Source organism: Mchenga conophoros, linkage group LG3 (assembly GCF_057382185.1).
Source record: "Mchenga conophoros isolate Kocher_MC1m ecotype Shallow Benthic linkage group LG3, M_conophoros_male_GT1.1, whole genome shotgun sequence".
Classification (NCBI taxonomy): domain Eukaryota; kingdom Metazoa; phylum Chordata; class Actinopteri; order Cichliformes; family Cichlidae; genus Mchenga; species Mchenga conophoros.
The window spans coordinates 64,808,203-64,835,733 of record NC_140528.1 but is presented as its reverse complement, the minus strand read 5'-3'; the positions used below and the strand labels follow the sequence as shown (position 1 = coordinate 64,835,733).

Below are 27,531 nucleotides of genomic sequence, written 5' to 3'. Positions count from 1 at the left end.
GCCACTGAGACAGTACACATGTGTATTTGTATATGAATATTTCATACTTTAAGAGTGCTTGTTTATTTAAGGGAGATGAACAAAGTACATTGGAATTGCACATAATAATATCATAGATGATAAATTAAATAGATTTTAAGTAGATGCTTGTGCATTCTTAAAGTCTCATATGTTGAATTGAACCATGTGATCTGTTCAAAGCCTCCCAGTCAGTGCTGTTCTCCATGCCTGTCTGACTGTACATGATGTTATCAGCACAAACACTTTAAAGGTGATCATTTAGGACTTCAGCAATAATACAGACAGCAATGTAGTTAGCAACAAAACAGTTAGTTTTATTGGGAATTAACTTAAAAAACAAACAAACATCAGTCTCCTATTTTCTATCACACAGGAAAGAAGCATCAATATCTGATAAGGCGTATTTATTTATTTTATTTTATTTGGGGGGGGGGGGGGGGGGGTTCAACAGGAGAAGAATATCTCTAACAAGTTGATTTGTTCACATCTTAATTTTTAAGTGAAATGTGCATGTTGAGTTTATACACCATGTATATAAGGCGACCGTCCTTTTGCAGTATTTTTGTGTGCTGCGTTTTTCTGTCTTAACAAAAGGGGAACAAATGTGTCTAAGTTCACCCAGGATGATTTGTTTTAATTTTCACATGGTCTTACTGAGGTAATGCGAAAAGACTATGTGCACCTTAGCATATGCTACTTCCGGTGGCACCCAAAATGCACACAGATGGAAGCAAAAGGTGAACTTAAATACAGCTTTAATGCTGGACGACAAAACAGAAAACTGGCTGATGTAAAATACAAAATAAACTTACACAGGCAGACAGAACACACAACATGAATGAGGGCAGATCGCAGCACTTTTGGACTTTTGCAAATATGTAATGTCCTGATAAATCGAGCAGATATTTGAAGTTTACACAGCTACATTCTCGACTGAAAATATCTTAAACATTTATTTTGTGACCAAGAAAGAGTAATATTAAAACAAAGTAGCTGCCGCCATTGTTGGAAACTAGAATTGGCCGCGCTATGAATTCTGGGTTAGGTGGGGCCACAAAGAATACACCCGACCCATCCTTCCAATCTAGGGAAAAGGACACATTTGGAGGAGTCTTCGAGGTTGGACAGTCTTCGTTGCGTTGCTGTAACGTTATCGACCTACAAATCCAGCCTGCAAAGGATGCAGCCCCTGAATTTGGACACAGCTACGATACTGGAGACGGCTTCTTCTTGTTTTTGTGTTGAACACTAGTTGACCTGATCGTGACTAGTCAGCGAATCGTGGCAACCCCAGTTGTTATTATTGGATGACTCTACACAGGTTTAGCTGAGAGGTCGGTGACAGAAAGTGATTATAGGGTTGTAGCTTACACCGTCCCGATCATTGTGTTCTTATTTCTTAGAGCAAAAGAAGTGTCAGTCTGGACAAATGAACAGAAAAACTAAACAGAGGCAGATTCTGTTGGCATTGATATTTTTTATATTGTCATTTGTGCTAAAATATATAGATATATAATCATTGCCTTTATGTGTCCTAATATGGCTATAATTATGAAGAAGTCAGACAGTCAGAGGATTTATTTTCAACCTTCTACTATTTCCTTTATCTGTGTCTGTGCTGACAAAATGTGCTTTCTTTATTTAGAGTGCAGCTTAGTCCAGAGATGAGCTATGTTATACATTAGGAAAGCACCATGTTCTGTTTCTTCTAAAGTGCAAGACTTCACACCTTTAAATGTTTGTTTGAGACATGACTTATTACAAGTTCCTGTTTTTATAGTTTAGCAAGGTGCTTGTTTCTGCTTTTCTGCATACCTCATACACACGGTTTAAGGTCATTGAAAGGTCGCGTGTCTATGTATGGTATAGCTGGAAACACGCACACACATGCAGTCTGAGCAGAAGAAAAGCTGCTCTGGAAACATGAGCAACAGTTTGACAGGTGACCAGAAAGATGGTGAAGCTCAGCAAACACGAAGCAATTTGATACCAGAACAAAAGAGAAATGTCTCCCAAGAACAGCAACGACTTCACAGTTTAAAGAAGAGCGATGATTCATAACCATCAAAGAGCAACTCAGAGGATAAACAGAAGAAAAGTGATTTGATTGAGAGGAGAGTGATTCTCAGAGACGGTCACTGAACAGGAGACGTGACGACTTTCAGGACGCCTCACTGACATTCATTGATGCAGATGATGATTTGGACTGTGACTAACCCGAAGATAACAGTTATATTTGTTACCATTTATGATATTTTGACTCTAAATGATGTATTTTTTATTATCGTAAAGCATTTCTAAAACCAGTAACACTGAGATTTTATCCACTTCTGTCTGTAGTTTTGTGTCATGGTCACAAGTCTGTGAAAACAAAGTGAGTGTAATCTCTAAGAGTTCAAACTTAAGTGCAAATTAAAATATTTTGATGAAAATAAAACCATCAGAAATGTTTACATGAACCAAATCACAAAAACTGGAAGATGGAGGATGTAAAACATGTAAAACAATCAGGTACTGAGCAGAATTAATATGTGGAAATGTCACATCAGGTGTTCAGCATTAAAGGGGACATGAAACACTACATGTATAAATGCTGATGTACATCATGGAGCCCAGCTCTCAAAAACTGACACAGATGTAACTCTGACTGTGAAGCTTCATTTAAGAAATAAGTGCTTAGAGTTATAAAAAGATGTTCAGCGCCATCTTCTGTCAGTACAGAGCATCACATCACCAGGTCGGTTTGTTTCAGTCAAAGACTCACATCAGTTTATGTTAAGTAACTAATAGCAGAACCAATAACTCAGTGAAAATAAGGACACTAAAACTAAACATCAGTTTAACCACTGTTGTGCTGCTCTCAGCTGCAACAATGAGTTTTATGTTAAAACCGAGGACATACTGTCTGCTTTCACCGTCTGTCTCTTTAGCAGTAAGAGGTTCTGCGCTGTTTGGTTAGCTGCACTGACACAGGAAAATCCAGCTGTTAGCTGTAATGTTCAGGTCTGTGAAGCACTTTATGAACGAGGACTTCATGAAGGAGAGTCTGTTTGACATGTTTTGTGAACTTTACGTTCTTATTTCTTAAATCCAGTTTCACAGACAGTTACATCTGAGTCAGTGTTTGAGAGCAGGGCTCTAAAATGTAAATTATCATTTATACATGTGGTGTTTTTTAACGTCCACTATAAAGGACAAATGTAATTTCATGCATTTGAACCTGCTTTACATACAAGAACATGTTTGAGTAAATATTTAACTATTTTTCACGTAGAACCACTTAACAGTGTCCCAGCTGTAGATCTTCTGTCGTGAGCTGAGAAAAGAAGTGTTTCTATAATCTGCTGCAGAGGACTGTGGAAATGTTTGCTGCATAAATCAGCAGCTACAAACACTGAGAACCTGCCTGGATATCAGCATAAGGACGTGTGTGAGGGGTCACTGGCTGCCCCTGTGTCTGTCCCACCTGTGTTGGAGAACAATAAGGTTTATTATAAAAGCATTGTCTCCCCTTGATGCAACGTGAAGTTCTGTTTTGTGTTTGAGTCTTTACAGGTGTGTAATGTTACTGTACCTTATAGGATTTGTTCAGAAGGCGCAGACAGACTCTGTATCTGTGTGGACGAGGAAATCATCTGGTTTTACTTTCATGTAAACATCTGGCCTCAGACACATAACTTATCATTTGTAATTTGTTCTGTGTTGTAAAGATTTTTTTTGCAAAACATGTGAAGCTGAAACACTTCTCTATCTTCTTCTGTATCAGTAAAAAAACATTAAGACCTCTCCTGGGAGCTGACAGTGACTTGAAAAAGTATCATACCCTTTGAACGTTTACACATTTTGTCACCTTACAACCACCAACTTAAATGTTTTTATTAGGATGTTCTGTGATAGACCAACACAAATAGTGCAGAACTGTGAAGTGGTATGAAAATGATACATGGTTTTCAAAATTTTAAGCAAATAAAACTCTGAAAAGTGTGGCATGCATTTGTTTTCAACCCACCTTCGTCAATACTTTGTAGAGACACTGCTCGCTGCATTTACAGCTGCAAGTCTTTCGGGGTTTGTCTTTACCAGCTTTGCACATCTACAGACTGAAATGTTTGCCAATTATTTGTTGCAAAATGGCTCAAGCTCAGCCAGACTGTGAACAGCAATTTTTCAAGTCTTGCCACAGATGCTCGGTGGGATTTAGGTCTGGACTTTGACTGAGCCATTCTAACACAAGAATATTCTTTGATCTAAACCAGGGGTCGGCTGGTGTCCTGCAGGTTTTAGAGATCACCCTGGGTTTGCAGTTGTAGCATGCTTTTTCCATTTTTGGATGATGGATTGAACAATACTCCTTGAGATGTTCAAAGCTTGGGATATTTTTTTATTACCTAACCCTGCTTTAAACTTATCTCCAACTTTATCCCTGACCTGTCTGGTGAGTTCCTTGGTCTTCATGATGCTGTTTGTTCACTAATGTTCTCTAACAAACCACTGAGGCCTCCACAGAGCAGCTAAATAGGTGACTTCTGAAGGTAAATGAATGCACTGGATTTTAATGAGGGATATCAGAGTACAGGTGGCTGAAAACAAATGCACGCCACACTTTTTAAAACCATGTATCATTTTCATACCACTTCACAATTATGTGCTACGTTGTGTTGGTCTATCAGAGAAAATCTCAGTTTAAAAAAGGTGTCAAAATGTGTAGAAGTTCAACAGGTATGAATACTTAAGCTCATGTAAGCTCACGCTTTGTTCAGTTTGATCAGAAATATCCAAGTGACCAGTTTAATGTTGAAGGAAGTGATCAGAGTAAAATACAGCTTTATTATCCACTTAGCTTTGGTTCAGACTAATAATTGGTTCTTAGTGCAGTGGCACTTTGATATCACTGTAATGTGTTGTCATGCTAATAATGCCAGTAATAGATTACTTTGGCTTGTACAGTAAACATGTAGCTTGCAAAGAACAACGAACATGTGTTTTTATTCTTCATTTGTTTGGTGTTTAACTGTTTTCCCATCTCACTAAATACACAGATTTAAAAAGGTGAAAAGAACAAAATAATACATTTGAATAAATGTCTGTTTCCTAACATGAGAAAAATGCCGCCAGACCTAACTTATATTAATAAGTCCACCCAAAATGAATTTCATACTAATTAAAAATCTTTCCAAACCAGGTTTTCTTTTTATAAAATTAACTTTGGTGTACTCACTCTCAGTTCTAAGATCTTTAAACTCAATAAGAGAGGAGGTGATGTCATCGTATTCATCTGATCCTGAAATGTTCATATTTTTATTTACAGGATTGTTAAAACATATAACATGAAATTAGATTCATTAAATTAAAAATAAGTTTAATCTCTAATTGTTCTGTGCTTTTCAGCACATATACTGACCATTTCTGTTTTTCACTTGTGTGACTGATTCATAGACGTCAGCAGTACCTAAAGAAAAAACAAGCCAGGCTCACATTAATCATTTTATTACAGTTACACTAAAGATCAGAGCAAAAACAGAAACACTGTGTGAGTCAAAACCAGGACTGTAAGATCTTTAAATGTTATTTAAAAAACTGCTGAACACAAACTGAACCTGATAAATGTTTGTGTTAATGGAGGTTTAATAAAAGTCAGTATCCATCCATCCATTCGCTTCTGCTTATCCTTTTCAGGGGCGCTGGAGTCTATCCCAGCTGTCATAGGTCGAGAGGCAGGCTACATCCTGGACAGGTCGCCAGTCTGTCGCAGGGCTCACACACAGGGACAGACAACCATTCGTGCTCACATTCACTCCCACATTCACACCTATGGGCAATTTAGATTGATCAATTAGCCTTTCCCCACTAAAAGTCAATATAAATAATGATAATAAAGATGGTTTAAATACTGACCATGCTGAAGAGAGCCGTACACATGAGTTTCATTCTGGTTGACTCCATGATTTGTGGAGGAGCCCGGACTGTGACTCTCAGACTGGATCGACCTAAAACAGGAAATAAACACAATTGTCATGGTCCTCGGTCTTTTGACCCAACGGTTTGTGTTTTTCATTATTATGATATTGTGTTTGTTCTGATTGTGTACTGGGGTTTAGACTTTTTAGTTCCTAGAGTTTGGTTTCTGTGTTCCCTCTGTTTAGTGTCTGTACCGTGTCTCTGTGCATTTCCTGTTTTATTGTGAAGATCCATGTCTTCTGTTAGTGTGTTCAGATTATGTTTTCCCCTGTCTCGTCAGTTCAATTTGGTTCAGCTGTGTCTGCCTCCTGTTTGCTATTCCACGTTTCCCTCTGTGTGTATTTATAGTGTGTGTCCACGTGTTCTTGTTGCTGGTTCGTCTGTGTTCTTTCCCTGCATCATTCTGTGTCGTCCCCAGTGTCTCCCTGCATCATCATTTTGCCTTTGCTGTTTCTGTTTGTTTCACCTCTTTATGAATAAAACTCATTTGCATCTCAGCTGCCTGCATCTTAGGTCCTAATTCTCAGCCTCCACTCATCTGCCACGGCAGACGTGACAGCAATAAACTCAAAAGTAACTGATGTTTGTTTAAAATAATAATAAAAAGTATTTTACCAACCTGGTGAAGCAGGAATCTGTAAGATAAGATAAGAATACTTTATTAATCTCAGAGGAAACTAAGTGGTCACAGTGGCTCAAAGACAGTAAGAACAGTAACTGACTAAACTAAATAATATAATATATCACAAAGTATGAATAATAATGCACACCACAAAAAGTAGAGAATTTCAATTCTGTTGTACCAGCTGCAAATGGAAGCATTTCATCGTGCAGTCGATGGATGTTAGTAGCAGCAGGTATAGAGTATTGCACATTGAGATATTTACAGACACCAGTGTGTGCATGTGTGCTTTCACATGATGATGTATGTTGTAAAGTCTGACAGCAGCTGAAAGGAAAGATCTCCTAAATCTCTCCTTCACACTGTGGGTGCAGCAGCCTGTCACTGCAGGAGCTGCTCAGTGCTGTCAGAGTGACCTGCGTGGGGTGGGAGGTGTTATCTAACAGGGGTTACAGCTGAGCCACCATCCTGTCACTGACTGCCTCCACTGGGTCATGACGACGTCCCAGAACAGAGCTGGTCTTCTTCATCAGACTGTTCAGATTCTTTCAATTACAATTATTATGTTTAAATGTTTCACTGATATTTTGTGTCATCAGATGTCAAGGGAAAATTGTATTTAGTAGTCAGTATAATCTTTTAGTGATATAAGTTTGCATATGGTAGAATACTGCATGTAGTTATTTGTATTAGGAAATGTTTAACCATGTATGTTTAGAGGCATATAATCAATTGTGTAGTGACAGGATGTGTGATTTTCAGCAGGCTTGGTTCACCCCCACATCCTGGGAGCATGGGAAAGAGCTCGTACCTTGTTTTATTGTTTTATTGTTTTACGGTAGGATTAACGTAGCTATGTCTGTTTTAGTTTAAGTGCCTTCTTTACATATAGATGAACTGCTGGACTTCCTCACTGTGTTATCCAGGGTGAGGGGGGGTCACCCTTCTCCTGACCAAGGATGTACCTTTTGTGCTTTCATGTTATATGACCCTTTGATCAGCAACACACACACACACACACACACACACACACACACACACACAGGAACTATAAATAAAGACTGGGGCAGTCTCTGAGCGCGAGTCCCTGAGCCCTCACTCTCGTGCGAGAGCTCAGAGCTGCCCTTGCTAAGCAACAAGTAAAACTGTCTGTGTTTCTCGTCTCTGAGTCTTTACTGAAGAAGTGTTTTAGAATATTTTCCCTAACATCAGATCAGAATGTATGTTTGAATAATTAAAGTGAATATAGTAAATAAACTCTGTAAAACTATCTAATAGTGAAATGTTCATATTTTATTTACAGGTTTGTAAAAACATGTCACATGAAATTAGTTTCATTAAATCCAAAACAAGTTTCATGTCTAACTGCTCTGTGATTTTCAGCACATATACTGTACCATTTCTGTTGTTTTTCACTTGTGTGACTGATTCATAGAGGTCAGCAGTACCTAAAGAAAAAACAAGCCAGGCTCACATTAATCATTTTATTACAGTTACACTAAAGATCAGAGCAAAAACAGAAACGCTGTGTGAGTCAAAACCAGGACTGTAAGATCTTTAAATGTTATTTAAAAAACTGCTGAACACAAACTGAACCTGATAAATGTTCGTGTTAATGGAGGTTTAATAAAAGTCAGTATCCATCCATCCATTCGCTTCTGCTTATCCTTTTCAGGGGCGCTGGAGTCTATCCCAGCTGTCATAGGTCGAGAGGCAGGCTACATCCTGGACAGGTCGCCAGTCTGTCGCAGGGCTCACACACAGGGACAGACAACCATTCGCGCTCACATTCACTCCCACATTCACACCTATGGGCAATTTAGATTGATCAATTAGCCTTTCCCCACTAAAAGTCAATATAAATAATGATAATAAAGATGGTTTAAATACTGACCATGCTGAAGAGAGCCGTACACATGAGTTTCATTCTGGTTGACTCCATGATTTGTGGAGGAGCCCGGACTGTGACTCTCAGACTGGATCGACCTAAAACAGGAAATAAACACAATTGTCATGGTCCTCGGTCTTTTGACCCAACGGTTTGTGTTTTTCATTATTATGATCTTGTGTTTGTTCTGTTTGTGTACTGGGGTTTAGACTTTTTAGTTCCTAGAGTTTGGTTTCTGTGTTCCCTCTGTTTAGTGTCTGTACCGTGTCTCTGTGCATTTCCTGTTTTATTGTGAAGATCCATGTCTTCTGTTAGTGTGTTCAGATTATGTTTTCCCCTGTCTCGTCAGTTCAATTTGGTTCAGCTGTGTCTTCCTCCTGTTTGCTATTCCACGTTTCCCTCTGTGTGTATTTATAGTGTGTGTCCTCGTGTGTTTGTTGCTGGTTCGTCTGTGTTCTTTCCCTGCATCATTCTGTGTCGTCCCCAGTGTCTCCCTGCATCACCATTTTGCCTTTGCTGTCTCTGTTTGTTTCACCACTTCATGAATAAAACTCATTTGCATCTCAGCTGCCTGCATCTTAGGTCCTAATTCTCAGCCTCCACTCATCTGCCACGGCAGACGTGACAACAATAAACTCAAAAGTAACTGATGTTTGTTTAAAATAATAATAAAAAGTATTTTACCAACCTGGTGAAGCAGGAATCTGTAAGATAAGATAAGAATACTTTATTAATCTCAGAGGAAACCAAGCGGTCACAGTGGCTCAAAGACAGTAAGAACAGTAACTGACTAAACTAAATAATATAATATATCACAAAGTATGAATAATAATGCACACCACAAAAAGTAGAGAATTTCAATTCTGTTGTACCAGCTGCAAATGGAAGCATTTCATCGTGTAGTCGATGGATGTTAGTAGCAGCAGGTATAGAGTATTGCACATTGAGATATTTACAGACACCAGTGTGTGCATGTGTGCTTTCACATGATGATGTATGTTGTAGAGTCTGACAGCAGCTGGAAGGAAAGATCTCCTAAATCTCTCCTTCACACTGTGGGTGCAGCAGCCTGTCACTGCAGGAGCTGCTCAGTGCTGTCAGAGTGACCTGCGTGGGGTGGGAGGTGTTATCTAACAGGGGTTACAGCTGAGCCACCATCCTGTCACTGACTGCCTCCACTGGGTCATGAGGATGTCCCAGAACAGAGCTGGTCTTCTTCATCAGACTGTTCAGATTCTTTCAATTACAATTATTATGTTTAATTGTTTCACTGATATTTTGTGTCATCAGATCAGAATGAATGTTTGAATAATTAAAGTGAATGTAGTAAATAAACTCTGTAAAACTATCCTGAAATGTTCATATTTTATTTACAGGTTTGTAAAAACATGTCACATGAAATTAGTTTCATTAAATCAAAAACAAGTTTCATCTCTAACTGCTCTGTGATTTCCAGCACATATACTGTACCATTTCTGTTTGTCACTTGTGTGACTGATTCATAGACGTCAGCAGTACCTAAAGAAAAAACAAGCCAGGCTCACATTAATCATTTTATTACAGTTACACTAAAGATCAGAGCAAAAACAGAAACACTGTGTGAGTCAAAACCAGGACTGTAAGATCTTTAAATGTTCTTTGAAAAACTCGTGAACTCAAACTGAACCTATTAAATGTTCATGCTAATGGAGGTTTAATAAAAGTAAATATTAATAATGATAATAAAGACTGTTTTTCAATGCTGACCATGTTGAAGAGAGCCGTACACATGAGTTTCATTCTGGTTGACTCCATGATTTGTGGAGGAGCCCAGACTGTGACTCTCGGACTGGATCGACCTAAAACAGGAAATAAACACAATAAACTCAAAAGTAACTGATGTTTGTTTAAAATAATAATAAAAAGTATTTTACCAACCTGGTGAAGCAGGAATCTGTGAAAGAGACAAATGTTATTACAGATGTTTGTCATGTATAAATTGTTCCACTGATATTTTGTGTCGTGAGATCAGAATACATGTATATGTGTGAATAATTAAAGTGTATGTAGTAAATAAACTCTCTAATACAGCATGAAAAGAAGAGGCTCTTACACTTGGACTGTCTGCAGCGATACAACAAGAGCAGGAGAATAATAATGAGAGAGACTCCACAAACCAGTCCAACCATCAACCACACAGGAGATGAAGAGCTGTCAGCTCCTGACACAGTTACTGTAACAACAAACAATAATGAATATTTCAGTGAGGTAACCAGGCAGGTCTGCTGGGATCCTTTCTAGGAAAATAAGGTTTGTATGCTAACAGACTTTCCCCTTGTTTCAGTTTCTTCCTGCTTCAAGATTCTTTTCATGCCATCATTCACCTCCAGTCAGACGCCTGCCACCTTGGATCATTACCCCCCTATTCACCACCACCGCTGCCCCCCTCAGAGCCTCTTCCTCACTTGCCTGCCTGCCCATCGTTCAACAGTTTCCACAGACCTCTGCTTTATCCTTTACCCCCAGCTAGTCTGGACTCCAAGTAAGGCATTGTTGCAGCCACTTTATGAACACTCTCTGTCTTGTCACATTCCCTCTCAGATTTCCTGCCCTAACTGCTCTCTCCTCTCCCACAGATCTGCCGCCCTCACACTGTTATGTCCGCTCCTCTGGCCTGTCTCTCTCACCTCAGTTAAGATGTTTTTGTAGGACTCGCTCATTAATTTTAGGTTTATTTATGTCTTGTTCTTGTTGACCAAGTCAAAGCTCACAATCTGATGTGTTAAATTATTTATCCTTTGTTTGAGTAAACTTTGACTCATTACTTCCTCTGCTGTTTTCACCTGAGTCTCACACTTGAGTCCTGAATCACAACAATATTAAACCTGACAATATAGAGATATTATATAATAGTTTTATAAAAGTTCTTACAAAATAGACTCAGGTGGCTTCAAACATTAAAAGAGATAATATGATGTTATTTCTCAGTCATGAAACTCATTTACAGAAAGACACACTGTTTTGATCCTGCTCACCTTTAACTGACATCCAGCTCTGTGCTGACTCTCTTCCTGAGTACTGACACTTGTAGAAACCTTCATCAGACTTTGACACTGCAGAGATCTTCAGCTCCCCTCGGGGATCATTTTGAATAAGTTTGTCATTGTGATAGAAAAACACATTGGAAAGTATTTTTTGTGTTCTCAAACTGCAGCTCAGATTAACAGAAGCTCCCTCAGTCACAGGATGAACAGGACTCACCAGGATAGGAACATCATCATAATAATAATAATCTGTGAAAACAAAAAAACAAACATATTGTTTCAGTCAGACCAGCTGGTGCAAAACTTTTAGAAAAAGCTGTGAGTCGTGTCTCATGATCTACATGCTGACCTGGTTTCAGAGAGATTTTCTGAGAGCCTGGTTTTAATGACTGGAGACAATATTGAACTATCAATCAATCAAAGCTTTATTCGTCACATGCAGGTTGCCCTGCAGTGAAATGGGACCCCCCCCCCCCCCCCCCCCGACCTTACACATATAGCACAAACATTACATGGGGATACAGGTCGGAGATTGGTAGAATCAGGAAAAAACATTGAAATGTACACTACAGTGGGGAAAGTACAAGAGGAAAAAAGAGACCCCTACTCATGCTGTGCTTCCATGGTAGGACAGCATGAGAACAGGAAACAAAAAAAACTCCTTTGCACAAAAAAGCACATAAATGTCCACAGCACAACATTGTGAAGACATGACAAGCCACAGGGGTGGGTGGGGGGTGAGGAGTAATCCGAAGAAACACAGCAGCCACCCTGCACAGCGCTATCATTCCAGCGCGGCACACAGACCCGCCGTGTTCCCTCGCCGGAAACAAGCATCGAAGGCGTTGGAAAGGGAGGGGGGATGAGTGAGTGCCTATCAGTGTAAGTGTATGTGTGTGCGTGTCCATAGTTCAGCGGAGACAGTGTCCTTCGCTCTATCAGGCTAAGTAAACAGTCTGCCAGCCAACCCAGGTGGCCTTCATGGGACGGGAAGAATAGTCATCACACAGTCGTTATCAGGGAGTTGTTTTGGTGGGCTCCAGCCTTGGGCCTAGCAGCTGGCGCCGTGGTGTCCAAATGTTGAATATTGTTGATTTCCTTTGTGAGCAGCTCGAATTTAGCCCTCTGACACTGGTCCCTCGATCTCCCGTTGGAGAGCCGCGAGCCTCCCCATGATGGTATCAAACTTCTGTTCCATGGTGTTGTCAGTCTTTTGATTCTGAGACCTCACAACTGCAGTGATCCGTTCCGCGATGTTTTCCAACTGTCGCTCAAGGGTGTCATTTTGAGTAGGCCTTTCTCTGATGTTTCCCCTCATACGCTCAATGGTGTTGTTTTGAGCCTTCACAGCAGCTGTAAGCATCTCCAAGGTGTTGACCATATTACGTTCGTTGTGAGAGGTTGCGCCTCGTCCCGTCGCTTCGAATCCAGCGGGCAGCCTTGTGGGGGTTTGAACAGCCGGTTCCGCTCTCTTATTTCTCAGCATGAACCCTGTTATCATGGTTCCTAGAGACAATATTTCATGTTTAGATGTTCAGTTCAGTGGGTTCATCATGTGGATCATTCATGTAGTCACCACTTGCATTTTTTAGAAGGCTGAGGGTCCATGGAGTAAATAAATGCATCATGTTACATTTTATAGGGAGATTGTTGAATCTGTCATGTTATCACTACATGATTTGGCAAACTTTCTGTCAAGCTCAGATCCCAAATTCAAAATTTGATTAAGTGGGCTGGAAATATAGTTGGGATGCTCCCTTTATTTTCCCTGCAGGAGTCAAATATACAAATTGTAAACATTTGTATAGTTGTGTTATTTAAATAATGGAGACAATAAAAGTTCATCTAATGTGATAACAGAGATGTTGAGCTCTTTAGAGTTTTATTCTGACAGAGAAAATATAAAATTACTGTGTGCAAGTTTTTACAAACGTGATGTTTGAAAAGCATGAAAAGATCGAGTGAAATGAGACCAACAACAAAGAATATTTTGATACTTTTTTGTCTAAAATTGTCTCAGTTTTGTTTGTGTTGCCACATAGAATTACTTCACATACAGCAAAGCTGAGACAAATGTTCATGTGACGTCTAAATCATTCAGATCCAAGAAGTAAATGTATAATAACATACTCTGTACAGTGATGTTGACTGCACTGCTGAACTCTCCTGATCCAGACTCACACCAGTACACTCCAGTATCTGACTTTGATGCTTTGATGTCACATGTGGATCCAGTCATTCTGCTACAGTCAGAGAGTCGGCCGTCCTCAGAGAACTTCCTCACTCTCCACTCAGTGAAGTTTCCCTCACAGGTCAGTGAGACAGAGTCAAAGGTGAAGTGTTGCACTCTGTCAGGACTCACTGTGAGAGACGCTGCTGAATGAACATCTGGAAACAACATCCAGTGAAGAGACAAAGCTCACAGATGTTAGGACTGCTATCACCCCATTTTACTTTAGACTGGCGCACCAGTAAACCAGGATTCTCATGATTTTTGATCCCCTCTTTGACTCAGACTAACAGAAGCGTTTTTGCGGTCTTCTTTTGCGGCTGGGTCAGTGAATCTTGGTTGGCGCGTGGTGAAACTAAGTGTGCAGCAAAAAGCTGCAGAAGCTAATTAGCCTTTGTTTATATCATTACATGGAGTCTGGAGAATTTTTGGATTGGTTTTGTTTGTTTTGCATTTATGTAACTGCTCTTTGAATCATCACTTATTTTTGCTGTGTTCGGTGGTTGTAGAAATGGCTTATTTGAGCATTTAGATTAGATTTTCTGTGGATATTACACATGGTGATATTTGCATAAAAGGCGTGACATCATGGGTTACATAACTTTTAAGCTGGGGCGTTGGAGCTTAATCTGTCAGCAGAATTCTTTCTACAAGTTTCCAAATCATACTGGCTGAGGTTAAAGGCAAATCATTCACGGGACTTTAGCTTTACCCTGATCAGCACTAATAGAACAGACAACACTGAGTCTGACAACAAGCCCTGAATCACACAGACAGTCAAATCAGTGGAAAACAAAGGAGCCGAATACTGACATGTTTAAGATGATCTAACCCACATGCTTTATCTGCTGGCAGCTCATGTAGAGCTTGGTACACGTCATGTGACATCATGAGCTTTGAGTCATCACTCTCAGCATCATCCACCTGATACAGATCACTCTGAACACACTTCAGTCATTTGCTGTAATGTTTCTGTCATAATTCTGTGATATTGTCTGTTTCACAGATTCCTTCTACAGTGAGATATTTTGCAGCAGCAGGACCAAAACTAAAAACCTTTGAAGTATATTTTAAATGAACAATAACAGCAGCTGTTATTTGTGACGTCTTCTTCTAGCGTCCATCTGTAGTCAGTGTTTGTCTTGTATTTGTCAGAGCTGTTAACCTGCCTGCTGACATCTTTGTTTCTTCATTAACTATATTTGACTTTTTATCTGAACACCTACCTGAGCACCAAACAAAGAGTCTTAACTGTGTAAATCCTGTCTGTGCACTAAGTAAAAATAATCAGTACAAACAGAAACATGAGTTTAAATATCAAAACATTTAAAATCTCATAGATGTCTTTTGTTTTTCATGTTATCTCATTAAATATAAACTGAAAAATAAGAAAAGGAAACAAGGAAATTCAGTTTGGTTTGATCACAGAGAGAAAGGAAAACATTCAGTTCAGTTCTTCTTTTGGGGAGTTTTAATGTACACAGGCATAAATGGTTGTCATGGAGATGAGATTTTAATGGTCTAAATGTTGTTGAATAAAAATGATGACCTAACATGAGCTCATTGAAAGGACAGAGAAACAAACTGACCTGCAGACCAGACAAACTTTGGTTGACTGTGATCAGTGTGATACTCTGGGTCTCCTCTTCCAGCTCTGCACACATATCCTGCTGTGTGTGTCTGTCCATGAATGATGTAGGAGTTGTTTGCAGTCCCACTGCCATCAGGTAGCAGCTCATAACTGGAGGATTTCTCTGATAGATCAGGAACAGCTTTATACCAGTAGAAGCTCCATCCTGCAGACGGATGTTCAACCTCACAGTTCAGAGTTACTGAGGCTCCAGGACTCAGCCATGATGGAGACACAGTGAGGACAGGATGGGGTTTATCTGTTCAACAAAGATTTTCTCTCAGTGAACATGTAGCACAGTCTCTGAACAGTGAGCTCAGTTTATACAAAGAATAATAATCTCAGTCTATGAACAGAAACACATTTTACAAAGTGTTCAAACAGCTTAAAGAAAATATGACTGCAAGCAGGAGAAACCTGAGTGAGGGGAAGAGATTCAACAGCAGAGCAAGTTATAAACAGATGCATTTTTACTTCCACTCTTTCACAGTGATGGTGTCCAACTTCAGACCTGGTGGATAAAATCTGTTTGATGCAGTTTAAATGAGGATTTGTTGAGTCACAGTTGGTTTGCTTTGGTGTCAGTTAGCATGCTATGTGCTTGTTCTTTACTAAATCTGATGTTGAAGCCTCTGATAGCTAAGATGAGACCTAGTAAGGTTGTTTTATATTCTTTTGCTGTGGAAGCTGACCTTTCCTGTCGATGTGCACAGATGTCTTTAGGCCACATTAATAAGCACGCTGCCATTACAGGGAGCAGTTTGGATGTGATTTCCAGCTGAACTGTTAGGAATGCTGGAATAAGACCTCAGTGTTTATGTTGCACAACAGGCCAGGTTAATTAGTCGAGTGCAGATCTTGGCGTTGAAACCTGATACTGCTGAATCTTAATGATCCACCTCTAGGAGATCTGAACTTCCACTGAAATCTTCTGTTCCTAATAATAATGTATACTTTATTGATCCCCATGGGGAAACTCCTCTCTACATTTAACCCATTCACTCAGTGAAGCAGTTAGCAGCCACTGGGCGCCCGGGGAGCAGTGTGTAGGGATGGTACCTTGCTCAGGAGTACCTCAGGGTAGCCGTTCAGTGGATTAGAACCCCCGACCTTAAGACCTTAACAAAACCCCTGGATTCCTGATGGATCAACTGATATTCCAGAGAAACTGACTCACACTTCTGAACTGTGACATGACTCCACCATAAACTCTGTTACTGCGACACACAGAGGATTTAATCCAAGAACTGATTCCACACCAGACTGTGACTGTGAAAAGTTTTCTCTGTAAATCTGTGGACAGCTGATTTTGTGCTTTCAGTGTTGTAATTCCATTCATTGTGTTGGTGTTGTACTGGTAACTCACTGTGTTACTGATTATTCCTAAACAGCCACTCTGCAGGTCTAGTGAGTAAACTGAGTCGACTCATATTGATCAGAGTTTGAAGAGCAGCTGAAAGAAAGCTGGTTAACCCTGAAGGAGCTAACACAGGTTAACTTGTAGTTAACACAGATAAGAGTCAAACTAACTTGAACTGGACAGAGAGAGAGACATTTATTTATATTATTGTTTTACTTTTATTTATTTTACTCTGGTTTTTGGATGCACAAATTAATGTAAACTGGAAACTGTTTGTATATTTCCATGCCTTCTGTTTCCCAAAAACAAGTTCAAAGTTCACCCTGATCTGTGGTCTGTTATTTTAGGGCAGCTAGGTATAAACTGCTGGTGTGAACAAAGACTCTGGTCCTAGTTATCTGTAAATGTCTATGTAACCCATGGTTATTTTTATTGTAAATGGTATTTTTTTTTAAAGTTTTACTCTTTGTTAAGTTTAAGTTTTCCTATGTACCGTGAATGCACCTCAGCGCTGCTCTACGGTGTGCATTATATGTGCTCCATATTGTCTGCGCGGAGCAAGGTACATCTCTCTGTATATTGCACTGTATTTAATGGGTAAAAGAGCTCCATGAAACTTTGTTTTGAGCAGTGATTTTGTTTTGTAGATGCACAAAGCTGTTGTGGAACTTTCAATCCAGTTGAGCTACAGAGTTAATGTATTGTGTGAAGAATATCCTGGTGAGTCTCGAATTATGCAAATTGAATTGTGATACACAGTCTGGTTTCAAAGTTATAAAATCGGTCAGGATATGATGTTTTGTTGGAAATGTGATTGCAGAAGCTGTTAAGGATTTCTTAGCTGTGTTAGCCCTGTGAGAAGTATGCTAGCATACCCACATGTGCTCCCTGGGCTAATGCGCTTGCATGAGACACTTTTCATGGTTCACTTGATTTGCGCTAAAATGTATAACATTGTTATTGGCCAGTAAGAACTGTATAGATGTATGATATGTAAAGACACTTACAGGAATTTGATTTTACTTTTTAAAATTTGTACAAATGGGATACAGGGAAGATTAGTCGGTAGAAATATGTGCTTTATTTATTTATTTATTTATTTATTTATTTATTTATTTTTTATGTGCTTTATTACAAGAGAAGTGATTGCTCCGCAGATTTGTGTGCAGGCTGTTTTTTAAAGAAAAAAAAACAGCCTGCAGCAGATCTTTTTGGTAGAAATCTGCTGCAAGGACCGAGCGGTGCCATTTAAGGACTAGGGATGGGTACCGGTATCGGTTCTGACATAAACAGTAGTAATCAGATCGAAAAGCAGCGCACATTTCGGTGCTTTATTTTGGTGCTTTTTATTCGTGAGATGTCATACACTTTGGACTCTAGCCAATCATTTTTCCTTTCCAAGGATAGAAGGCGGGCCCAGGTACGTATGTTCTTTTAGAGCAGAGCTACAGATTAAAAATGCCCAAGGCAAAGCAGTCAAAAGTCTGGCTGTACTTCACAGCAAAAGATGCAAACTCAGCAGCCTGCAACAAGTGCTTTAAGGTGATACTGTGCAAAGGAGGTAACACCTCGAATCTGATGAAACACCTGGCAAAGCATAGCGTTTTTTTAAAAACCAAGAAATGCACCGTATTTGATAGCTTGCTGCAAGACCTCACACCGAGCAGCGCATCTACTGCGGGTGTGGTGCCTGTTATCGAACCCGGAGCTAGCAACATCCCCCAAGAACCCGAAGAGGAGAGTCCTGGCCCGTAGCCCTGCCAGGGTAGCAGAAATGATGACGGATGATGATGGCAGCAGCAGCCGTTCTTCTCTGGGTGAGTAGCTTAGCCGTATAGTGACGCATGACAGCCACGAGAAGCCGACGGGTAAAGAGATAGTTTTTTATCGGATTACGTTGTGGAAGAGAAATTGTTCAAGCCATGTTTCCGATGCAACAAAGAGGCGACAGATGGCCTGGATTGCAGCCATTCGAAGACCAAATATAACGTCCAGGAACACTTCAGCTCACATGTTAGTCTGCTCCAAGCATTTCCACAAAGGTAGGTCTTCTGTTGTAGTTATTACGTAATTTATCATAACATAATTGTTGATGTAGGTTACAAATAAGTCTTTTATTGATTTGAATTGAATTAGTTGCGCTACGCTGCTTTGTTCACTGTGGCTTTGCGGGCTAATGTTTGTTGTGTTTTGTAGGAAGACCAGCCTACAAAATGCTGGAATGCGATCCAGACTGGGCACCTTCTATCAACCTGGCTCATACCGAGTTTAAAGCTGCTATCATAGCGAGATTTGATCGGTTAAGAGAGAGAGCGATATCAAAACAGCCACGAAACATCCCGCATATATGTGCCCAAGGGTTGTATTGAAGCAATCAAGTGATGAATAACTGTTTTCCAGTATGTTGTGTTTTTTTTTTTTTTTTTGCATTGTTGATTTGTTTGTCAGCGAAGCAGCTAATAAAGCATGATGGAATACAATTTTGCATCTTTCTTGTAAGATTCTATAATAGAATGAAGCAATAATGCCAGTTATAAATAAAGACAATAAATTGAATGAATTACGAAACACTCATTTTTTTTCTATTAGATCGGAAAATGTTGTGTAATACTACAACCTGAAACGACAAATAGTTTGCGTTTGCCTGTACAGGAGATAGAGGAAAATAATTTAACAACAGCTGTGAAATGGAATAGTCCAAATCACCAAAGTAAACTGGACCTGGGCTTGTTGCAGGGAGCTGAAGTTAATAAACATCTTGTGAGTGTATGCACTAAAACTTAGGACCATATAATAATAAAATGTGCGTGATGAAAGTTGGGCAGCACGCTAACGTCCTTACTCCACTCTGTATGCTCGTATGGGTCTGACCCTTTTACTCCTTTGATTTTTTCCTCGTCCTTTTTTTTTTTGCCTTTTCGTCAAGTCTGTCTTTGTACGGACCTGCCGTGTTGTCCGTCGTTTTGTGCATAACTGTTTTTGGGGCAAATAAAATGCAAGTAGGGATTAAAACCGCAGAATTAATGATTACCTGTGCTGGAAATACTAGTGCTTGATGCAGTGTTTTGATTTTGTTGCCACGGGTACCCACAAAGCAATGGGTGAAAGTCACGTGGTCTGTCAATCTCTATAAAATGAGGCCATATTGTTGTCTGCAGTTCAGAGTTCATTAAGTGAAAAAGATGCAGTGTGTGTTTCTGATGAGAGCAGACTCTTTAACTAAAGCCTCTAAGATTAATATAAAAGAGGTAACATGTTAAAAACAACTGAAGTAACTGCATCATATGTTGGTGCAACAGGTAAAAAATAAAAATAAGACAAATGCAGAAGAGAAAATATTGGATGTTACTGTTCTTAGTGGATGTTGTGGAGCAGCTGAAACAGGTTCAGCATTTGTTCTGCACTTCATGTATTAGAGCTGCACAGCAGAGAGGTTACTCTGATATGTTTTGTTCTCTTCACTGTGAATAAAAAGCTGCTTTTTACAGTTTTTTGTTATCAGAATAAAAGAAAAATATTTTACTTAACAGCACAAAAGAAACAGCTACAAACCTGCAAAACAAGTGATTTCACTTATTTTGATAGCAGATGATGTGGATGAAACTTACATGATACAGTCAGTCTGATGATATCACTCCACTCTGTTAACAAATAGTCCCTTCTGCCCCGGCAGCTGTATCCTTCACCATCAGATTCAGTAACTGTGATTCTGTATTCACTGGATGTTTCAGGTATGTTTTTCTGGCTTTGTCTCCATTCATACGTCCACTGAGCTCCTTCACGTCCCTGAATCTCACATCTGACAGTGACTGTCTCACCGCTGTATATCTGAGTCCAGGATGGCTGCAGGGTCACAGTGGGCTTAGGAGGAGCTGTTCAAATAAAAAATATAACATCATCAGACTTATAGAAATATGAAATGATCATTAAAGCTGTCTTGGTTTTATTGCTCTTGTTTGTGGTAATCACATTTTTTTTTCATCGCAGTGTCAATTTGACTGAAAATCAACATTAAAAACTTTAATAAAAACAAACAGATTAAACCTGGTAATTTGCTGATATTTAGACTCTGCCAGCAGAGTGACTGAAAACAACCAGGTGTGCACAAAACTAAACTGTGAGACTGAACATCAACACATAAACACACAATATCATGTAAACAACTTCAGTTTCTCAGATTTTACATTGCATAAACAATTTTTATAGTCAAATATTGACCGAAACTAGACTGGAAAAAAATTACATTCTTATTTTGCCCCAAATTCATTATGTTTAATTTGGCAAATTAAAGATAAATAAAGTAAAAAACAAAACTGCTGCTATGAGTAAACATACCAGCAGTTAGAGAAAGGCTAACGTAGCAGAGCAGTCTCTCCTAAAATGAGGCCAAATTGTAGTCAAATCGAAACTTGCTAAATGCTAAAAGAAAAGAACTGCATCATGACACTGAGCTGCAGTGATGAAAACTCCACATGTGCAACAACTGAGGTGAAGAAACTGGGATCATTACATTTGTATTTCATTTTTCATCAAACCAAATTACATAATACAGTTAATTTGGTGACATCACTCCACTTTGTCCAGGAGGAACTTCTTTTACCCCGGCAGCTGTATTCTCCACTGTCAGACTTAGTAGCACTGCTGATTGTGTATTCTCTGGATGTTGCAGGTGTTTTTAACTGGCCTCGTCTCCATTCATACGTCCACTGAGCTCCTTCACCTCCCTGAATCTCACATCTGACAGTGACTGTCTCACCTCTGTATATCACACTGCTGTATATCTGAGTCCAGGATGGCTGCAGGGTCACAGTGGGCTTAGGAGGAGCTGTTCAAAAAATATATATATATCATTAGCAGACTGATATTTGGCTTGAAAATCAAAAGGTTCTTTTTTTTTAATAAATAAATTAAACCAGGTAATTTAATGATCTTTATATTTAACAATTTACGTATTTCTACATCTTCATATTTACATATTTAGACATTTAGGAACATATAATCCATGAGTCATCAGTTAGCTCTTGTTTGCTAACAATGCTGTTAAACTTCCATCAATGGATTCAAAGCTGGAAAATGCTCTGCTCTCATAAAGTGATTATTAGTTCATAAATGGTGAAATACAAAGTATTCATGTAGCAACACAGTCAAAACTACACAAAACCTTTGTAAAAACATTTATCTGAGTTCAGTTTTACAGAAAATAATCTTCATTCAGAATAAAATTAAATTCTTATTTTGCACCAAATTCAAGATGTTTAATTTGGAAAATGTAAAGATAAATAAAGTAAAAAAATAAATAAATACTGCTATGAGTAAACATACGAGCAGTTAGAGAAAGGCTAATGTAGCAGAGCAGTCTCTCCTAAAATGAGGCCAAATTGTAGTCAAATGGAAACTTTGAGGAATATGAAAAAGAAAAATGCTAAAACTAAAGATCTGCATCATGACACTGAGCTGCAGTGATGAAAACTCCACATGTGCAACAACTGAGGTGAAGAAACTGGGATCATTACAGTTTATATTTCATTTTCATCAGATTTACTCAATATATTTTTCTTTTGAGTGATTACTGTTTATAACTCCATTAAAACTTTGTTTACTTTTGTTGATATTTTGTTGTACTTTTGTATGAAATGTGTAAAATAAATTAACATTAAAATGTCCTGTTGTGTGATCAACTTACATGATACAGTCAGTCTGATGATATCACTCCACTCTGTTAACAAATAGTCCTTTCTGCCCCGGCAGCTGTATCCTCCACTGTTAGACTCAGGAACTGTGGTTCTGTATTCACTGGATGTTTCAGGTATGTTTGACTGGCCTCGTCTCCATTCATACGTCCACTGAGCTCCTGCACCTCCCTGAATCTCACATCTGACAGTGACTGTCTCACCGCTGTATATCTGAGTCCAGGATGGCTGCAGGGTCACAGTGGGCTTAGTGGGAACTGTTCACATAAGAATGATCCAGTTAGGAGAAGAGAGACATGAAAACTCTGCTGTTTATAACATAAGAGTAGAGTCACTGCAAAGCAAATGATTCACAGACAAACAGTTTAAACTTTAAAACAAAGTCACAACATAACAATTTCAAACTGTAACACAACATTTTTTACAAAGTGTGCAGTATTTACTTTGCACAGTTATCATCTTTTGTTCAGATTCCAAAAGTTACAGATTATTTTTCATGAGTTGACAGCAGATTAAGAAGACTGGAAGAAATTACAGTGCGAGAAACGTTTTCTAAAAGTTCTGATGAGGTCATCATGTGAAACTGGTGCAGTTGCTGATTTGGGACATTGGAGTGTGTCACACTTGTAGTTATTGTATAACAAACAGGTTCTTGTGGCTCTGACTGATTTTCCATGAACTGAACTGTACCAGTTTCACATGATGACCTCATCACAACCTTTATTTTTCATTTATTTGAAAAAAATTAATTGATTCCATGAACAACAATTACAGGAATGAATCTAAGTGGAACCTGTAATGTAGCAGAACAGTCTCTAATAAAATGAGGTTATATTGTAGTCAAACCTGAAACGTCGAGGAATTAATGTAAAAATGCTAAAAACAAAGGAAGTAACTGATCTGCAGTGATAAACTCCACATGTGCAGCCATGAGGTCAAGATGGGACAGACTGGGATTATTACGTTTTGAGTGAATTCTTCTATCAAACTAACAAAATATTTTTCAGAGCGATTATTAAATATTTAATAATGACATTAAAAAATATTTTAAACTGCTTTTGATACTAACCAACAACATAAACCTACAGTGCTGTTGAAAGATAACGTGTTTGGTTGAGGTGATGAAACACTGCAGTATAAATCAAAATGTATGAAATATGTCCAACTTACTTATTACTCTCAATGGGGTGCTATTACTCCACTCTGTCCAGGAAGAGCTTCTTGTGGCCCGACAGCTGTATCCTCCACCATCAGACTCATTAACACTGTTGATTGTATATACACTGGATGTTCCACGTATGTTTTTCTGGCCTCCTCTCCATTCATACATCCACTGAGCTCTTTCCCCTCCATGAATCTCACATCTGACAGTGACTGAGGTATCTTTGTATATTTCTCCTCCATATATCTGAGTCCAGGATGGCTGCAGGGTCACAGTGGGCTTAGGAGGAGCTGTTCATAAAAAATAACATCATCAGACTTATAGAAATATAAAATGATAATTGAAGCTTTCCTGGTTTTATTGCTCGTGTTAGTGGTAATCACATTTTTTTCATCCCAGTGACAATTTGACTGAAAATCAACAAAAAAACCTTTAATAAAAACAAACAGATTAAACCTGGTAATTTACTGATATTTAGAATCTACCAGCAGAGTGACTGAAAACAACCAGGTGTGCACAAAACTAAACTGTGAGACTGAACATCAACACATAAACACACAATATCATATAAACAACTTCAGTTACTCAGATTTTACATTGCATAAATACTTTTAAAAGTCAAATATCCCACTATTTACTTATTTCTACATCTTCACATTTGCATATTTGTACATTTATGAACATATAATCCAGAGTTGTCAGTTGGCTGTTATCCTTCTGAATAACCTGAGATCTTAGTTTCTAAGGAGGCTCAGATCCTTTAATGTGTGGAGCAAGATGTAGGAAATTTTCTACCAGTCTGTGGTGACAAGTGTGTCTATTTTACTGTTGTCTGCTGGGAGGCCACACTTCAGAGGCACCAGAGCTCCTCCGACCAATTCAACCACGCTGCCATAAAGAACACTTCAATACATCATTCCTACCGTTTTCTATAAAGCTGTATAATAACCCTTCATAAAATCCCAAACATATTAGTTATTAATGCAATTTGCATTTCTGTCTTACACAATATGAGCCTTACTTTTACTGTTTTTAACAAACTTTATTTTATTCATTTTTTTTTACTGTAAATATAAAAATTTATGCGCTGTCTCATAGTGTAAGGCCCCACACCAGGCCCCATTGGCACATTTATTTTATTGTGAAACTTTGTTGTTTATAGTAGACTTTACTACTTTCACTTTTTATCATGCTGCTCTAACACAACAATTTCCTTTGTGGGATCAATAAAGCATCTATCAATATTGACCTGTTGAATATGTGTCCTATGTTGTAAACTCTTAGAGCCGGATCTTTGACGTGAATGACGGGAGCCGTGTTTTTTTCTTTCTTTCTCTGAGGGACTTTTTTTCCGCTTCGCTCCGCAAGTGAGCCTCGTGCTTTGCGCTGGGAAGAGGGGGGAAGGGCGGTAGTTACACTCTCAGTAGCACAGGAACAGAGCGGGAGGGAAAGACAGAGAAAGAGCTACGGACAACAACGTCACATTAGAAAGGTATAGTAATCATCCACAACTATTTTCAGTTGCAGATGATAAAGGATTCAGAAAGTTTATTCATGCAGGTCTATGTGACAGAGAATATGCATCTTCTTTTTGTTTTCATATTTTAATTTATATTTAATTGTGTTGTGGTTTGCAGTGTTTTGTGTTGTTTCATTTTAAATTTGTTTAAAAGGAAAAAAGCTGAAAATTTAAATAGTTAAAAGTTGAAATGTGAATAGTTGATTTTGTATTATGATTTATTTATTACATTTTATGTGGAGTGAATAAGTAAAAGTATATTTACGGTGGCCCCTAGAGACAAAGCACATACAAACTTCAAATCACGTACGAACTTCAAAACACGTACGAACTTCAAAACACGTACGAACTTCAAAACACGTACGAACTTCAAAACACGTACAAACTTCAAAACACGTACAAAAGACAACAGAAGGTCTCCAGGATGCTGGGCGCAGTGTTGAACTTTTGTTACCTAGTGGCTACACAAGCCAGGAAGTACCAACGACCGGATTTGGTGTGTGGTAGTAACAGGTAAATGAATATTTTTGTTTAAATTATTTGAATATATAGGAGTGCTTGTGTATAAATACACAAACAATACACATATGCTTTCAATTGTGTAATTTAAGTGATCTAGGTAGCTCTGTTTTGGAAGTTCATTTCATTTTGGGCTGTTTCAATGTGGACGCACAACTCTGTGAAAACGACTGAAAACGCCAGTGTGGACTCGGAGCATTTTCGGACGTAGCCTAAATGTTGTTTCTTGGAACTGCAGAGGGCTACAACAAAAGAAAAGTTAAACAGGTTATGAATTTGAATCACATATAAATTATCTGAAGTTGTTTTCTTACAAGAAATTCGACCTTTTGAATGTCTGAGTGCCGGCATGTGACGGCCGTACTGAATACCATTTGGAGTTGTTCCACTGACATTTCAGCGAAATGGATTAGCCACATCATTTTTACACTTTGATTTGTGAGGTATCTTTGAATTCAGCCTGCTGTAAGTTCATAATTTTCATCTCCATCAAACAAAGAGATGTCCTTTTGTTCCTAACATAAGCTTACTTAACTGTGATCTTAAGTTTTTCTGTAAACCTTTAGCAACACGTTTGTAAATAACTTGGTCTCAAATGATTAATAAAGCTCAGAAAGAGTTCATCATAAGCAGGTAAGGTTTTCATCATGTGAGATGTCGGATTCAGCAATTTTGTTTTTCGATGCCAAAAAGCATTTCTGGGGCAACACTGCTCAGGAGGAGCTGTTTAAGTGCACTGTGTGTATGTTCCCCCGTGTGTCTGTGTGGGTCTAAAGGCTTCCTCCTGCAGTCCAAAGACGTGCAGTTCAGTTTTACAGAAATTAATGTGTGAAAGATTGAAAGACAAAGTATTTTGTTGTGTTTTTGATGAGACTTTGTGCAATATAAATAAAAAAGGGTGAAATATGTCCAACTTACATGATACAGTTAATTTGGTGATATCACTCCACTCTGTCCAGGAGGAACCTCTTTTACCCCGGCAGCTGTATCGTCCACTGTCAGACTTAGTAGCACTGCTGATTCTGTATTCATTGGATTTTTCACGTATGTTTGACCGGTCTCGTCTCCATTGATACGTCCACTGAGTTCCTTCACCTCCTTGAATCTCACATCTGAGAGTGACTGTCTCACCGCTGTATATCACACTGCTGTATATCTGAGTCCAGGAGGATTGCAGGAACACAGCAGGCTTAGGAGGAGCTGTTCAAATAAAAAAATATATATCATTAGAACAATGATAAATTGACTTCAAAATCAATAATCAAAAAGTTATTTTTTAATAAATAAATTAAACCAGGTAATTTAATGATCTTTATATTCAACAATTTATTTATTTCTACATCTTCATATTTACATATTTAGACATTTATGAACATATAATCCGTGAGTCGTCAGTTAGCTCTTGTTTGCTAACAATGCTGTTAAACCTCTAGTGATGGATTCAAAGCTGGAAAATGCTCTGCTCTCATGAAGTGATTATTGTTTCATAAATGGTGAAATACAAAGTCTTCATGTAGCAACAAAGTCAAAACTACACAAAACCTTTGTAAAAACATTTATCTGAGTTCAGTTTTACAGAAAATAATCTTCATTCAGAGTAAAATTAATTTCTTATTTTGCCCAAAACTCGTGATGTTTAATTTGGAAAGTGTAAAGATAAATAAAGTAAAAAACAAAACAAAACTGCTGCTATGAGTAAACATACGAGCAGTTAGAGAAAGGCTAATGTAGCAGAGCAGTCTCTCCTAAAATGAGGCCAAATTGTAGTCAAATGGAAAGTTTGAGGAATTAGAAAAAGAAAAATGCTAAAAGAAAAGATCTGCATCATGACACTGAGCTGCAGTGATCAAAACTCAGCATGTGCAACAACTGAGGTGAAGAAACTGGGATCATTACATCTGTTTTTCAT

The 27,531-nt window shown here is 38.6% G+C and overlaps 2 protein-coding genes across 2 annotated transcripts in view; both read right to left on the bottom strand.

The window, feature by feature from the left end:
* Window positions 1–27,531, bottom strand: part of LOC146580106 (uncharacterized) — a 326,051-nt gene that overhangs the window by 42,476 nt on the left and 256,044 nt on the right. The window contains exons 30-36 of the mRNA XM_085268041.1: window positions 26,541–26,822; window positions 23,593–23,874; window positions 22,416–22,679; window positions 21,489–21,557; window positions 20,341–20,604; window positions 15,332–15,631; window positions 13,643–13,900 (exon numbers count right to left, since the gene is read on the bottom strand). Coding sequence (XP_085124167.1) covers window positions 13,643–13,900; window positions 15,332–15,631; window positions 20,341–20,604; window positions 21,489–21,557; window positions 22,416–22,679; window positions 23,593–23,874; window positions 26,541–26,822 — 1,719 coding nt within the window. The remainder of the gene's footprint in view (window positions 1–13,642; window positions 13,901–15,331; window positions 15,632–20,340; window positions 20,605–21,488; window positions 21,558–22,415; window positions 22,680–23,592; window positions 23,875–26,540; window positions 26,823–27,531) is intronic.
* On the bottom strand, window positions 321–11,618 carry LOC146580113 (uncharacterized). The gene is made up of 11 exons (XM_085266706.1): window positions 11,504–11,618; window positions 10,582–10,701; window positions 10,407–10,422; window positions 10,236–10,327; window positions 9,960–10,007; window positions 9,178–9,193; window positions 8,496–8,587; window positions 5,423–5,470; window positions 5,240–5,302; window positions 3,596–3,635; window positions 321–3,487 (listed from the first exon to the last, which is right to left on the bottom strand). Exons 1-10 carry the CDS (start codon window positions 11,514–11,516, stop codon window positions 3,610–3,612), a joined length of 534 nt encoding a protein of 177 aa, XP_085122832.1. The 5' UTR covers window positions 11,517–11,618; the 3' UTR covers window positions 321–3,487; window positions 3,596–3,609.